The 12,187-nt window shown below is 49.2% G+C and overlaps 2 protein-coding genes across 2 annotated transcripts in view; one reads left to right on the forward strand and one right to left on the reverse strand.

Moving 5' to 3' along the window:
* Nucleotides 1-4,318, forward strand: part of AP3D1 (adaptor related protein complex 3 subunit delta 1) — a 71,115-nt gene extending 66,797 nt beyond the window's left edge. The window contains exons 30-32 of the mRNA XM_026654880.2: nucleotides 488-609; nucleotides 1,354-1,433; nucleotides 2,285-4,318. Coding sequence (XP_026510665.1) covers nucleotides 488-609; nucleotides 1,354-1,433; nucleotides 2,285-2,380 — 298 coding nt within the window. The 3' untranslated portion in view covers nucleotides 2,381-4,318. The remainder of the gene's footprint in view (nucleotides 1-487; nucleotides 610-1,353; nucleotides 1,434-2,284) is intronic.
* A 289-nt stretch (nucleotides 4,319-4,607) lies between these two features.
* The window catches only part of IZUMO4 (IZUMO family member 4), an 11,020-nt gene continuing 3,440 nt past the window's right edge, over nucleotides 4,608-12,187 (reverse strand). The window contains exons 3-11 of the mRNA XM_026654882.2: nucleotides 11,686-11,757; nucleotides 10,766-10,792; nucleotides 10,325-10,400; nucleotides 9,978-10,025; nucleotides 8,343-8,357; nucleotides 7,483-7,530; nucleotides 6,719-6,736; nucleotides 5,976-5,998; nucleotides 4,608-4,781 (exon numbers count right to left, since the gene is read on the reverse strand). Of these exons, the coding sequence (XP_026510667.2) occupies nucleotides 4,675-4,781; nucleotides 5,976-5,998; nucleotides 6,719-6,736; nucleotides 7,483-7,530; nucleotides 8,343-8,357; nucleotides 9,978-10,025; nucleotides 10,325-10,400; nucleotides 10,766-10,792; nucleotides 11,686-11,757 (434 nt within the window). The 3' untranslated portion in view covers nucleotides 4,608-4,674. The remainder of the gene's footprint in view (nucleotides 4,782-5,975; nucleotides 5,999-6,718; nucleotides 6,737-7,482; nucleotides 7,531-8,342; nucleotides 8,358-9,977; nucleotides 10,026-10,324; nucleotides 10,401-10,765; nucleotides 10,793-11,685; nucleotides 11,758-12,187) is intronic.

A 12,187-nucleotide genomic window follows, 5' to 3' on the forward strand; every position in this document is an offset into this window, starting at 1 on the left:
GCCACCCGAGGGGGCGCCAACATCCCCTGTGCACCATTGGCACCCACGTGAAGCTTTGGCTGTGGGCCTGCTTTGCAGATGTGCAGCATGTTTCTGACTTTCCCAGCCAGTGGTTGCTTCTATTTGTAGTTTTTCTGTTCTGAGGAAAATGTAACCTACTCCTTACTTAAAACATACGTCCTCCCATCCCCCTTTACCCTGACACAACATGAATGGTGGTGTGTGATGGGCTAGCAAAAGTAGGTCGCTGAATAAGCAGCGTATTTTTCTCCTTCTCCCTGCTTCAGAGATCATAGGGATACCCTGAGACAGCTGGAGGCTAGATCCCAGTTCCACTCCTAAACCGGAGTCTCCTGCTAGATCTTAATTGTATATGAGCTGCTGCACTATTAGACTCATTAAAGCCTGCATGGTGCTGTCACGAAAGAGCTTAGCACGGGCTTGTAGCCTAAGTGTATACCATGATCCCTCCTTCATGTTTTTGCAGTGATGCTTTCGCCAAGCTGCTGGAGTCTGGGGATCTGCACATGAGTTCTATAAAAGTAGACGGAATTAGCATTTCTTTCCAACATCTACTAGCAAAGATTTGTTTTTATCATCATTTTTCAGGTGAGTTCCTAACACAGAACCTGCTGCAAGGTTTCTTGTTCTGAAATTACTACTTAAGGGACTAGCTTGCCCTAGGGAAGGTAGATGCTCTTAAGCTCTAGATCATTGATTCAAATTCAGTCCAGGTGAAGCCAGTTTGGAGGAAGGAATCTTGGCCCAGTTTTAGTAGACAGGGGTCCTGTCCCAGAAGGAACTAATTAAATCCTGAACCATTCAAAATCAGCTCCCACTGGGTCTGTATAAATAATTTGTCCGGTTCAGTGAGGCACATTGGGAGCCAGTGCTGCTGGTTCTATGGAGAGAATACTTCAGCCTCCAGTGCTGTCAATCACCAGCACTAAATGTAATTGGAATGGGAAGAATTTAGCTTTATATCTTGGAGTAATTGCAAATTCTAAATGACTAGACTAAAGTGGAATGTCTTCACCACATCCTGGTGCCCAGCAGTTCTTCACCAAAGCGGCGTGGCTTTTAAAATGGCCAGTGTTTGTTAGGCTAAATTAACAGCTTTTGGGTAAATATGCTCTTTGCTGCAAGAGGGTCAATTTTGTGAAGTCACATCATAATTAAACTTAATATGTCAAAATAGCCCAAAAATTTGAACAAGCAAATTGACGATTAAGGCATCCTTAACTCATGGGGCAGGTCGCTGTCAGCGGGATGGTCCCAGACAGCGGCTGTATTTACTCTTTTAGGAGAAGGTAGAAAAAGCTGTTAAATAAAAATGACTGCTTTCTTCTGTAGTTGTGGAACGAGTTGACTCTTGTGCATCAATGTACAGTCGTTCTATCCAAGGTCATCATGTCTGCCTACTGGTAAAAAAGGTGAGTGCTCCTTAAGGTTCTGCAATGGCGCAGTCAGGTGGAAACTAGCTTATCTGGGAGCCTTTTTATTCCCAGTTCATAAAAATCGTACAGGGTGGGATTCAGGGTGGCTTCATTCAGCCAGCACAGCTGCTTGGGAGTGACCCCTGGTGAGCCCCCTCCGCCCTGTACCTCTGTTCATGCTGTCCTGTGACTGAATGAACGGGCCAGTGCCGTTGTGCAGAGCACACCTTATCACCAGAGGTGAATTAAGGTTTCCTGGGGCCCTGGCCCTGGTACAGGGCAGAGGGGGCTCACAGGGGTCACTCCCCTTCTGCCTGCGGCCCTGCCCCCTGTTCCACCCAGGGTCCCCCCTCATTCCACAGTCCCACAACCCCTTTTGCTCCTTTCCCCCTCCCCTCCCCCCTCCGGTCCCAAGACCAGAGAAGCTCTGACCCTGCACCACATCCCTGGAGTGCAGCGGGGAGTGAGAGCTCCTCCAGTGCCAGGGCTGCAGCAGAGGTCTGGGTGCTGGGGCTTCTCCCTCCCTCCCTTCCTGCCCCGCGGCTTCTGCCGAGGATGGGGAAGGGGGGGTTTCCCCTGTCCCGCGGCTTCTGATGGTGTCTGGGGGCGCTAGGGATTCCCACGCCTGGCGCTGCTGCGGCGGAGCAGGATCGGGGCACGGGGGCGTCCCCCAGTTGTGCAGGTCCCCTGGGCACAGGCCCCATCGGCTCAGTGGCTAATCAGCCACTGCCTATTCACCCTCCCAAAGAACAGACCTAGGGCCTGCCTTGGCTCCCACTGGCTCCACTGGGAGTAGAATTGTGCCCTTACTAAAGAAGGGGCTTAACTGACTCTCTCTTTTTTTAAAGGGAGAGAATTCAGTATCCGTTGACGGAAAATGTAACGATTCCACCCTGCTGAGCAACTTGCTGGATGAGATGAAAGAGACATTATCAAAGTGCTGAATAGTCTTTATAAATATTGCAACTACAAGAGATGCACTTAAAGAAGTGTAAGACAAACAGATCCAAGTGTTACGTTTCTCCCTCGTACGCATGTACTATCTCGGGGCACGTGCTTTTCAGTTAACTCCACCATTGTTTGCAGTTTAGACATTTTAAGGCTGTATGTTACCTTTTTTATTTGGAATCTTTTTACCAACTGTGATGTTAACCCTTTCCAGCCCAGTGAGATCCTGACATGTTTGGGGGGTTATTTATTCAGCAGTTCCCAGCAATCCAATACACCCTGCCTCCCATATGGAGCAGAATGTTATCAGTAGCATTGTTAACGTAGAAGGTTGCCTTGGCCCTTGTCTATGGAATATGTCTGCTTTAGTAGGTGTATATTTTTAGCAGAAGCTGGTGTTGGACCTGAAGGCAACCACCTCCTACTCTCAAGCTCACTTGGTCCCGAATATCAACATCCTTGATATCGTAAGAGCTAATCAGTAGGCACCTGGTAAGAGTTTGGGACACTCCTGGGTTTCTGCTTATGGTAGCTGCCTTGGGTCTTACCTTCTGTTAACAACAGCTAAACCATGGGCTGAAAAGTGTTGACTCCTTAGTCCTCTCTGCTCCTGTTCATCCCCAAAACAAGGCCTATTAAACATCTCCCCATAAGTGATCTCTGCTGATGTGCTTTGTAAAGTGCACTGAAATTTCACATTCCTGAAAAGTTAGAATGTAGCAAAGAAACTGGAAATCCAAAGGTTTTTTGTTCCTGTTTTTTATTTTGTTTATAATGTGGCTCACCAGATGAGGTTGACCAGTAGCAAGTTGGAGAAATAGCCACCTAAAATACCTCCTGCTCCAAAACGTTTGTCCCCATGTTATCCATGTTGAGATGTGACAATGTGTTTAATTGGTCCCTGGAGCATTGTGCTGGCCCTGCTTTCATGAAGGTAGATTTGGACATAGCCAGGTGCCAGCAGCCAAGGTATAATTGGGGCCGAGCGGGAGTGGATGGAGAACACTACACACTTGTGTTTGTGGTACGAGTTACTACAAGGGTATAAAGGAGGGTCTGATAAAATGACTCCATTCTGTGCTGTTGAGAGTTCACCTGGAATCTTTGACTGGAAAGGGAGTTTTCTGTCACTGAAGTACAAATGAGGACCATACTCCTAACTGGCATCACTTTCCAAAATCTCTCCTTTTTCAATTCCTTGTGCTGTTCTATTTCCAGCAGACTTGGAATGCACTAAACGGTTATTACTTTGAGATGTGGGTAAAGAACTGTCAATTGCTACTACCAAAAGGGCTCCGGTGGAGGAGATAGACATGGACAATGTCTGCACTTAAGTTTTTGGCAACTTCCCCCCTCCAACAAATGTCAGTATTGCACAGCAGACTGATAACAACCCTACAGCCTGGGGACAAAGGGTGAGATCAGAACTGATCCCGATCTTACCTTTTGTTAGACACACTGTGCCTCTTTACACTCTTCCCATGTTAGGGCGTTTTCGAAAGGCTCTGCTGTGGTTTTATTGCTAGGACCAGCATCGTCTGCTGTCTGATTGCACTTGTGTCCTGCCGGAATCCTTTCGTGGCAGGCTCCTGTGCTGGTGAAGTGGTCTGGTTTGGTATTGACACTCAACCTCCCTTGGTTAGCCAGTTTGTGTATTAGAAACTGAACATATTACAGTTGTCTTAAAGGATGATAACGTTCCTTAATTAGTGGGGGTGGGGGAATTAAAAAATTAATGGATGAAAACTGTCACTTTAGCATGTAGAGTCTTCTCTTAAAGAATCCTGTGCAGTGATTCTAGACCTTTGAAACTGTCTGATGTGTTATATTAAAGAATTTATTTGCTATCAACATTCCCTTACGAAGAAAGACCACAAGCTGCTGTAACAATTTTGTGTCAAGATGATCTAATAAAATTTCAAAACAAAAGTTAATTTTGATTTTTGTAATACCTTTCTAGTCTTACAGCCTTTTATTAAGAGTGGTGGATGAGGTTTTTATAAACCATTTTCAAGAGATCATTTTAGCTGTCACTGAAATTGCAGCCAGTTCTGGGGTGGAATACAGAAGCTTATTAATGCAACTGAAGAGGCAGGGAAACTATGCAGGCATTCAGGTAAAAAGTGATTTCCTGCTGTCCAGTGGCTTGATGCATTTTGATTAAATCGCCTTTGAGTTGTGTGTGTGAAACGTGATGATGTATAGAAGTATAACATAGCACTCCACTGATCGTTTGTTTAATTTCCCTTACACCTAATACATTCTAAGTATTCATTTAAAAAATCACAGCTCAGCAGTCTATCACTCTGGTGGGGGGGATTCTGTATTTGTGCCATCCAGTAGTCTTCCTGTTCACACGTGTGTTGTGCCAAGTCTCAGACATGCTGGCCTTTATCCCTTGGAGGTGGAAGAAACAAAAACCCATCAGCGCTTGGACTGGTCTGAAAAGCACAGCTAAGCCCATGTGATGAATGGAACTAGTGCAATCTCTTTGAGTACCCAGGAAAGGAGGCGGCAGCAGAGGAAACATCATTTTGAAGCAAAGGGCTGCAATCCGCTATCTGCAATGAAACTCAAGCTGGGAGAAAGATGGCCTGTTTACAGATGCTCCAGCTGGGAGCAAGGAAAAGCTGCTCTCAGATGGTTGGAGCCTTCAAAACCACAGTGCAGAAAGGCTTGTATATCTTTACTGTGGCTTCAGTTTTGAGGGCAGAGAAAACGGAACTCTGTTCCAACATGCCATAGGGCAGCAGGGAAGGGTTTGACCTAGTCTCGACTCAAGAAAAATTGCCATTTAATAAAACAGCCACAATTAACAGGTGAGGTGCATTGGCAGAGCTCGCTCGGGGGGGGGGCAGCATGGAGAAGGCCTGTCCTGGCATCAGTCCCACGGTTAGAGGAGCACTGATGCCCCCTCTTGTGCGTTTGCAACCAAGGGCAAATGGAAACAGCATGCTGAAGCAGAACATGAGTGTAGCTGGTGTGAGGATTATGACTTTTGCTAACCACTCTGCATTTTAAATCCAGCTTCTGCCTTTCAGACTTGGACACCTGCTGGCTCCAGCTCCACGTACTGGATAGTTTTAATTCACTTTTCCCTTAGGAAATGCCCTCTGTGTCCCCTCTTCTACTCATTTTTAGACTTCAACTCCTGCTAAGGCCCTACAAACAATGGCAAAACACATACAAACCATTACCTTCCAGGAGGCTGAACGAGGGACCCCAGTCATCGTCCTTGTCCCCCAGAGGTCTGCAAACTGCATCCTCCACTGTTCTGTGCAGGCCAATAACCTCCAGCCGTAGTGCAGATTGGAGAGCCCTTCCTGTGGTGTCTACACTAGCGATTCTGCTAAACATGTATCCCCAAGCCACCCCCCATCTAGGGCCAACAGAGCCGGCCCTGGCTCCATCTCCTCTATCCCTGGTGAGCAGGTCCACATCATGGTTAGAAGGCTGGCAAACACCGGCTCCTGTCTCTAGCAGTGCTGCTATTGGCCAGGGAGACCCGGAGGAAAAAGTCAACTGTAGCCGCAGACGCAGCTAGCCCCCAGCCCCTTAAAGCTATAAGAAATCCTCTATTTGCAAACTTACTTTTAAAGTTGAGCATTGCTGGGCTGTAGGGAAGGGAGAATAAAACATTCAAGATTAATAATTTTCTAGTAAAAAATGAAATGCTGCAGGGGCTGAAAGGGGCACACGCGTGCTCTCTCTCAGTGGAAGGAAATACGCTAAACTCAGTCCCTAGTAAAAGCAACAACTAGTCAATGTGTGAAGATTGTTTTCTACCTCCTTAAATCTAGAGGGTCGTGACGGGTCTCAGCAGGAAGTACTAGGGCCAAGACTGTAGCTTTGGCCACAAAAGTGACCGCAAAGCCAGAGTTCCTACGGTGCGGGCAGCAGTGCAGCGTAGTGGCCAAGCTGCATTTACCTAAAGGGCTCTGCTTGCCCGTCCTGGGACAGGAGTGCCATGTTCATTACACTAGGGGGAAGAAGCAGGGAGGGAAATCTGAAATAATTCCGTGGGGGTTGCATATAGTTCTCTGACTTCACCATGGCACCTCAATACTCAAGTAGGCTTGTCTGTTCTCAGTTATTAAAAGTTGCATGAAACTGTACCCCCACTGCTTCCAAGGATGGTTGCAATGTGCTTCGGAGGGCAGGAGGCCGCCCATAGGACAGGAGCAAGGTGGGAGGGAAATGATAATCTAGCTCTTCTATAGCCCCATCCCTCAGAAAAGATTCCCCTCAACACTGAGGCTCTTTTGCTGAGAGAGCAGGAAGCTGGCTACAGTTTATGCTCAAATTAACAAGTCCCCTTCCTGGTGCCTACTTACCTGGTGGATGTGCAATTGCTGAAAGACAAAGAGGCTGATTAGAGAGCTGGGTGGTAGCTGAGCACTGCTGTCAAAAACCAACCCCGGCCCCCAATCCTCGGAGCCAGAAAGCTAGCTTGCTTTCACCAGAATAGGATGGAGTCTAGTTATCCTGGGATTACAGATCAGTATGGTAGAGCCCACTGACCCCAGACAAGGTCAGAGCCCCATCATGCTGTACAGCGAGAGACTGTCCCTTCCCTGAAGAGCTTACAGACCCTGGGTGGAAGGGGGAACTGCCCCAGCTGTCTCAGTGGCAGAGCTGGGAATCGCAGCCAGTGGCCTACCCTCCCGACCCTGCTGCTTCTGCACTGACCAGCCATACACAGCACAGTCATCATATGAGTTAAGAAGCGGAGCAGTCACTGTAGGATTGAACGGCCTGGTCCTAATCCCACTCCCCAAAGCAATGGGAGGTGACTGTCAGAGCAGTGCATGGGGAATATAGCTGTGCAATGCCTAGTAACCGCTCATTTCTCGTCCATAGGCGTTAAAAGGGCTGAGCCCAGGAGAAAAGAACTGAAGGATCAGTCCTCCTTTTCTAAGGAACTGGGTGTATCTCTGTGCTGGAGGAGCACTCAGCAGCCAAGGCCTGGCATGGGCCTGGAGTGCTTCGTGGCAGCTGGCTCCCTAGGCTGTGAGAAAGGAATCTCTGCCCTTCAGGGAGGCCATTTGAAGAACTGGGTCCCTGAAGCCCAAACAACCGGAGCCGAACAGACACTCACTGGAAGCCTGGGATCCTTCTCAAGGCAACTAGCCACCTTGCTGATTGCCTGAGGAGAAAACATGAGATTAGAGGCCCTTCAGTTCAGAGGAAAGCATACAGAATTCATCCCTGAGCCAGGCTGCAAGGGCACTACCAGGTCCCCCATGAACAAGGGGTTAACTCCAGCTCAGCGCCTCTTCCCCTGCCCCCCCTGCACTGCCACAGGAAGGGCTGGAAGAGGGGTTGCAGCTCCCCATCCAGGCTCAGAGGGTTGAGCCCCTAAACGGGGGAGTTTCTCCTTCACTTGTGCTGAGTCTGCCATCATGTTCAGAGCACTGCTCCTGGAAGAGGCAGCCTTGGTCCCTGCAGCCCTGAATCAATGGCGAGTTGTTCCACCAGCTGACACTGATCAATGCAGGTAGAGACCAGCTACTACCCCCACGGGGCCTAAGGCCCAGCTCCTCAAAGCTGGATAGGCCCCTGACTCCCACTGATTTCTGAGCCAGAGAGACGTGATTCACCCGAGGAGAGAACTGAACCAGGTCTTCAAAGTCCTAGGCTAACATCCTGACCGCCAGGCTAGGCCCAATTCAGCTCTCACTTAGCCTGGTGTAACTCAGTTGCAGTCAATGGAGTTACCCCTGATTTATAACGGTCAGTGAAAGGAGAATCTGACCCCAAGGAGAATCTGCAGCACAGATGCCTTCAGTGTCCCATTAGAAACCATCAGCCCAGGGATCAGAGAAAGGGCTGCAGCATTTCACGTCCCTGTTTCCCTACAGGGAGTCACCAGCGTGGAAAGTATTAGAGGTAGATAGAAAATATCTGCTGCTGGTCCTGGAGTCCTTCCAACTGGTAAGGAAAAAATGCCCCACTTACCGGTATATTTTGTTTCTGAAAAAGAAGAAACACACAGTGAAATAGGAATGTCAGGGATTCCCCCAGCTGTTGAATGGTGGGTTCTCACCTTGCCCTCACTCTGGGACTCAACCTTATAGACTTGAAATTAGACGATTAGGCTTGAAATTAGACGAAGGTTTCTAACTGTCAGAGGGGTGAAATTTTGGAACAGCCTCCCGAGGGAAACGGTGGGGGCGAAAGACCTCTCTGGCTTCAAGATTAGGCTAGATAAGTTTATGGAGGGAATGGTTTGATGGGATTACGGGATTCTAATCAATTAGGCAATAACGGCCATCGCTGGTAAAATGAGGGTCTGGCTAGAGAATCTTGCCTGTATGCTCGGGGTTCTGCTGATCGCCATATTTGGGGTCGGGAAGGAATTTTCCTCCAGGGTAGATTGGCAGTGGCCCTGGAGGTTTTTCGCCTTCCTCCGCAGCATAGGGCAGGGGTCGCAAGCTGGAAGATTCTCTGCGACTTGAAGTCTTTAGATCACGATCTCAGGACTTCAACAGCAGAGTTAAGGGAAAGTGGGGGGGTCAGTTTTTGTGGCCTGCATCATGCGGGGGGTCAGACTAGATGACCATATTGGTCCCTTCTGACCTTAAAGTCTATGAGTCTATGAGACACGGTCTGAGCCGGCCCAGCATGGTGCCCGAGGTCAGTGTGAAAGGGCTGGGCAGGACACAGACAACCCAATACTGCACTGATGGCTGCCAAGTCAGGCCTCCAGTGGAGTTCCACTAGAATAACCCCCGGAGCGCAGAGCTCTGAACCTGGGCAAAGGTCTCCAACAGCAAATGTTAAACTAACACTGTCATTCTCATGCTAGAGAAGAGGAAATCCAGAGCCTACCACACCAGTGCTACCTCCTACAGCTATTGCTACAGGGACAGAAGAAGCATGTGCTGTGGGGAGGAAGCTCAGTGCTTTCCTAGGAATGGTGCTTTCAACATCTTTCCTCGCCTGCAAAAGTATCTGAACGGGGCTGCTGCCTCCCTGCTCCCATCTCAGAGCCACACCGGGTTTAAAGGTAACAACATCATTCCGTTTAGGGGCCCATCATTTTCTCCCCCTGTCCTCAAGCCATCAGTGCATGGCTCTGCTTTCCTGGCGCGAGGGCAGCGGAGCAGCCAAAGCTACATCGCTGCACGCCGTGCAGATGCTGGAAACAGAAACCAGAACAGCATCCCCACCCCCATCAACGCCCGCCCTCTCTTAGATGAGGGACCAAAGAGGGTCAAAGTAGCTCTTGAATCTGAGGCCTCTCCCGCCCCGGTGCATTCCCCCCAAACTGCTGACCCCTGCTGGTTCGGGGTTTCATTCTCCACCACTCGCAATCTTTCAAGCAGGAGTGGATGTTTTTCTAAACGATCTACTCTAGTTCAAACAGGTCCCATTCCAGTTACTCATGAGAGTAAGGGTTCCGGGATCAGAGCCTTGTATTGTATTTGGAAAGCTCATTAAAAACCCTGTGTAATGAACTAAAAACCTAAACCACCACCATCCACAAGGCCTTGTCTTCACTAGGAAAATGTGTTTTTAACCTCTTTCTCCTAGTGTAGACACAGCCTTAGTGACAGATCCTGGAAAGCCGAACACTGAGCTGACACTTACATGTAATCAAAAAGGCCTTTCAAGGCTGTTTCCCATTCTTCTGATGACCTGTTGAAGAAAGGGAAGGTTTGAACACACCTGTGGATAGGTAGATGGTTAGAGGGGTGGGGTAAGGACTTTTTTTAGATGTTTCTCTTATAGTAGGGCCACCTGGTTAATCAACAGCCCTGTTGTTAATCTATTCTCTTTAAAGAAGACGTATATTTCCTCTGCCCTCTCTTAGGCAGTTACCAATGTCCCTGGGTACAGTACAGCCACAGGGCTCAGCCGGAGCTGATGGGCAGTTCTCTCTCCCACAAACACACACACACACACACACACACACCATATAAAGACGTGCTCCCTACTCGCAGTTATATCCAAAGCAAGCTGGTCTGGAGACGTTACAATTCATGCAGGAGACAGCGTCATATCTAAAGATTCCTGTAACATACAAGAGTGAAACTGACTGCGTGGGGAAGTCGCCTGTTAGACATATCAGCAGTAACTTCTGGTCGCTGCTGGAACAGTGGAGAGTATAGGTCTGGGGTGAAATCCCAGCCCCCCGTGAAGCCCATGGGAGTTCTGCCATTAACTTTAATGGGACCAGGACTGATTTGGGCGGATTCACTGTCATGCTTTTTGTTTAGATCGGGGGTCTCAAAACATGGACTGGAAGAGGTGTCGGGGGTCACGCCCACCCTGCTCTCCCCACATGGCTAACTGGAAGGGGGGCTGCAAGGTGGAAAGAGCTGAGAACCACAGAGCTAAATCATTAACAATGAACCCCGCAACCCCCCCTGGCTTACCACAGTGACGTTCACACTCCAGTCTGCCTAGGGAACGCAGGGAGAGTTCATTAGGGTTTCAACTGATCGCCATTAACAACAGACACTGTACTTATCTGGCCCTCATCACGGCAGCACCTGAGTGCCTCACACTCTCTGCTATATCCTTCCTACCCCCCGGGTGGAGCAGTGCTACTGTCCCTGTTGCGCAGAAGGGAAACTGAGGCCCAGAAACTTCTCCAAGGTCACAAAGGAAGTTTGTGGCAGAGCAGAGAATTGAACCTGGGTCTCCGAAGTCCCCAGTTAGTGCTCTAACCACTTGGCCCTGCTTCCTCAGTGCTCTTTGGTGTGAAAACCAGGACCTGCTACTCTGCCCATGATCTTACTTATCCCCTCCCCTCAAGCACTATAACACCCTCATTTTCCCTGGCGTCTCAGTTCTCATGGTGTCATGCAGGCAGTTCAAAGCGCAGCTCTGCTTCCCCTTAGCCCTACCACAAAGCTGGAGACCATCCCTGACCTACTCAGAAATCTCCCCTCGACTGCCCAGGATGAGATCTCCCTTCTAGGCCCCAGGATCTTCTGCAGATTTGCTGAGTCCCGTCCTGCCTGACAGCTCCTCCGTCCCCAGCCCACTCGGCGATTCACAGATACTACATGCCATCCTGCCCCTTCCCCACCATGCTCCAGCTCTTGCTCTGAAATTGCCCTGTCTGATAAAACCCCTCCCTTCCCACCAGGCCCTTTCCCTGACAGCCTCGTGTCAACACTCAGCAGCCCTTTGACCCCAGCCCCCTCCCTTCACAACACTCGTGAACCCTACAGTTTCCCCGTGTTCACCTTTGCACTCTTTTCCACTCCCTCTTTACTATAGCTACAGGTGCTACCAACAGAAACCAAAGCTGAGGGTGTGGCATGCAGAGGAAAGGGAAAAGGCTCACTTTCAATGATGGCTCTCTGCAGCAGCTGGATCTGGTTCTGAAAAATGGACTGCAGGAGTTGAGGGAGAATACCTTAAAAAGAGAGAGATGTAAGTTGTTTGGGACAGGGACCGTTATTTACTATGTTTGTATGGCACCTAATGCAGCAGGGCTCTGACCTGCTTAGCAGGTAGGTGCTGCCACAACATACCTGTTAAATCATACGCAGGGTCCTACCAAATTCATGGCCATGAAAAACGCGTCACGGACCGTGAAATCTGGTCTCCCCCCGTGAAATCTGATCTTTTGTGTGCTTTTACCCTACACTATACAGATTTCACGGGGGAGACCAGCGTTTCTCAAATTGGGGGTCCCAAAAGGCAGTTGCAGGGGGATCGCATGGTTATTTTAGGGAGGTTGCGTTATTGCCACCCTTACTTCTGCGCTGCCTTCAGAGCTGGGCAGCCAGAGAGTGGAGGCTGTTGGCCAGGCGCCCAGCTCTGACGGTAGTGCCCTGCCAGTA

The sequence above is a fragment of the Terrapene carolina genome, unplaced genomic scaffold (genome assembly GCF_002925995.2).
Source record: "Terrapene carolina triunguis isolate 2854851 unplaced genomic scaffold, T_m_triunguis-2.0 Scaffold194, whole genome shotgun sequence".
Taxonomy (NCBI): domain Eukaryota; kingdom Metazoa; phylum Chordata; order Testudines; family Emydidae; genus Terrapene; species Terrapene triunguis.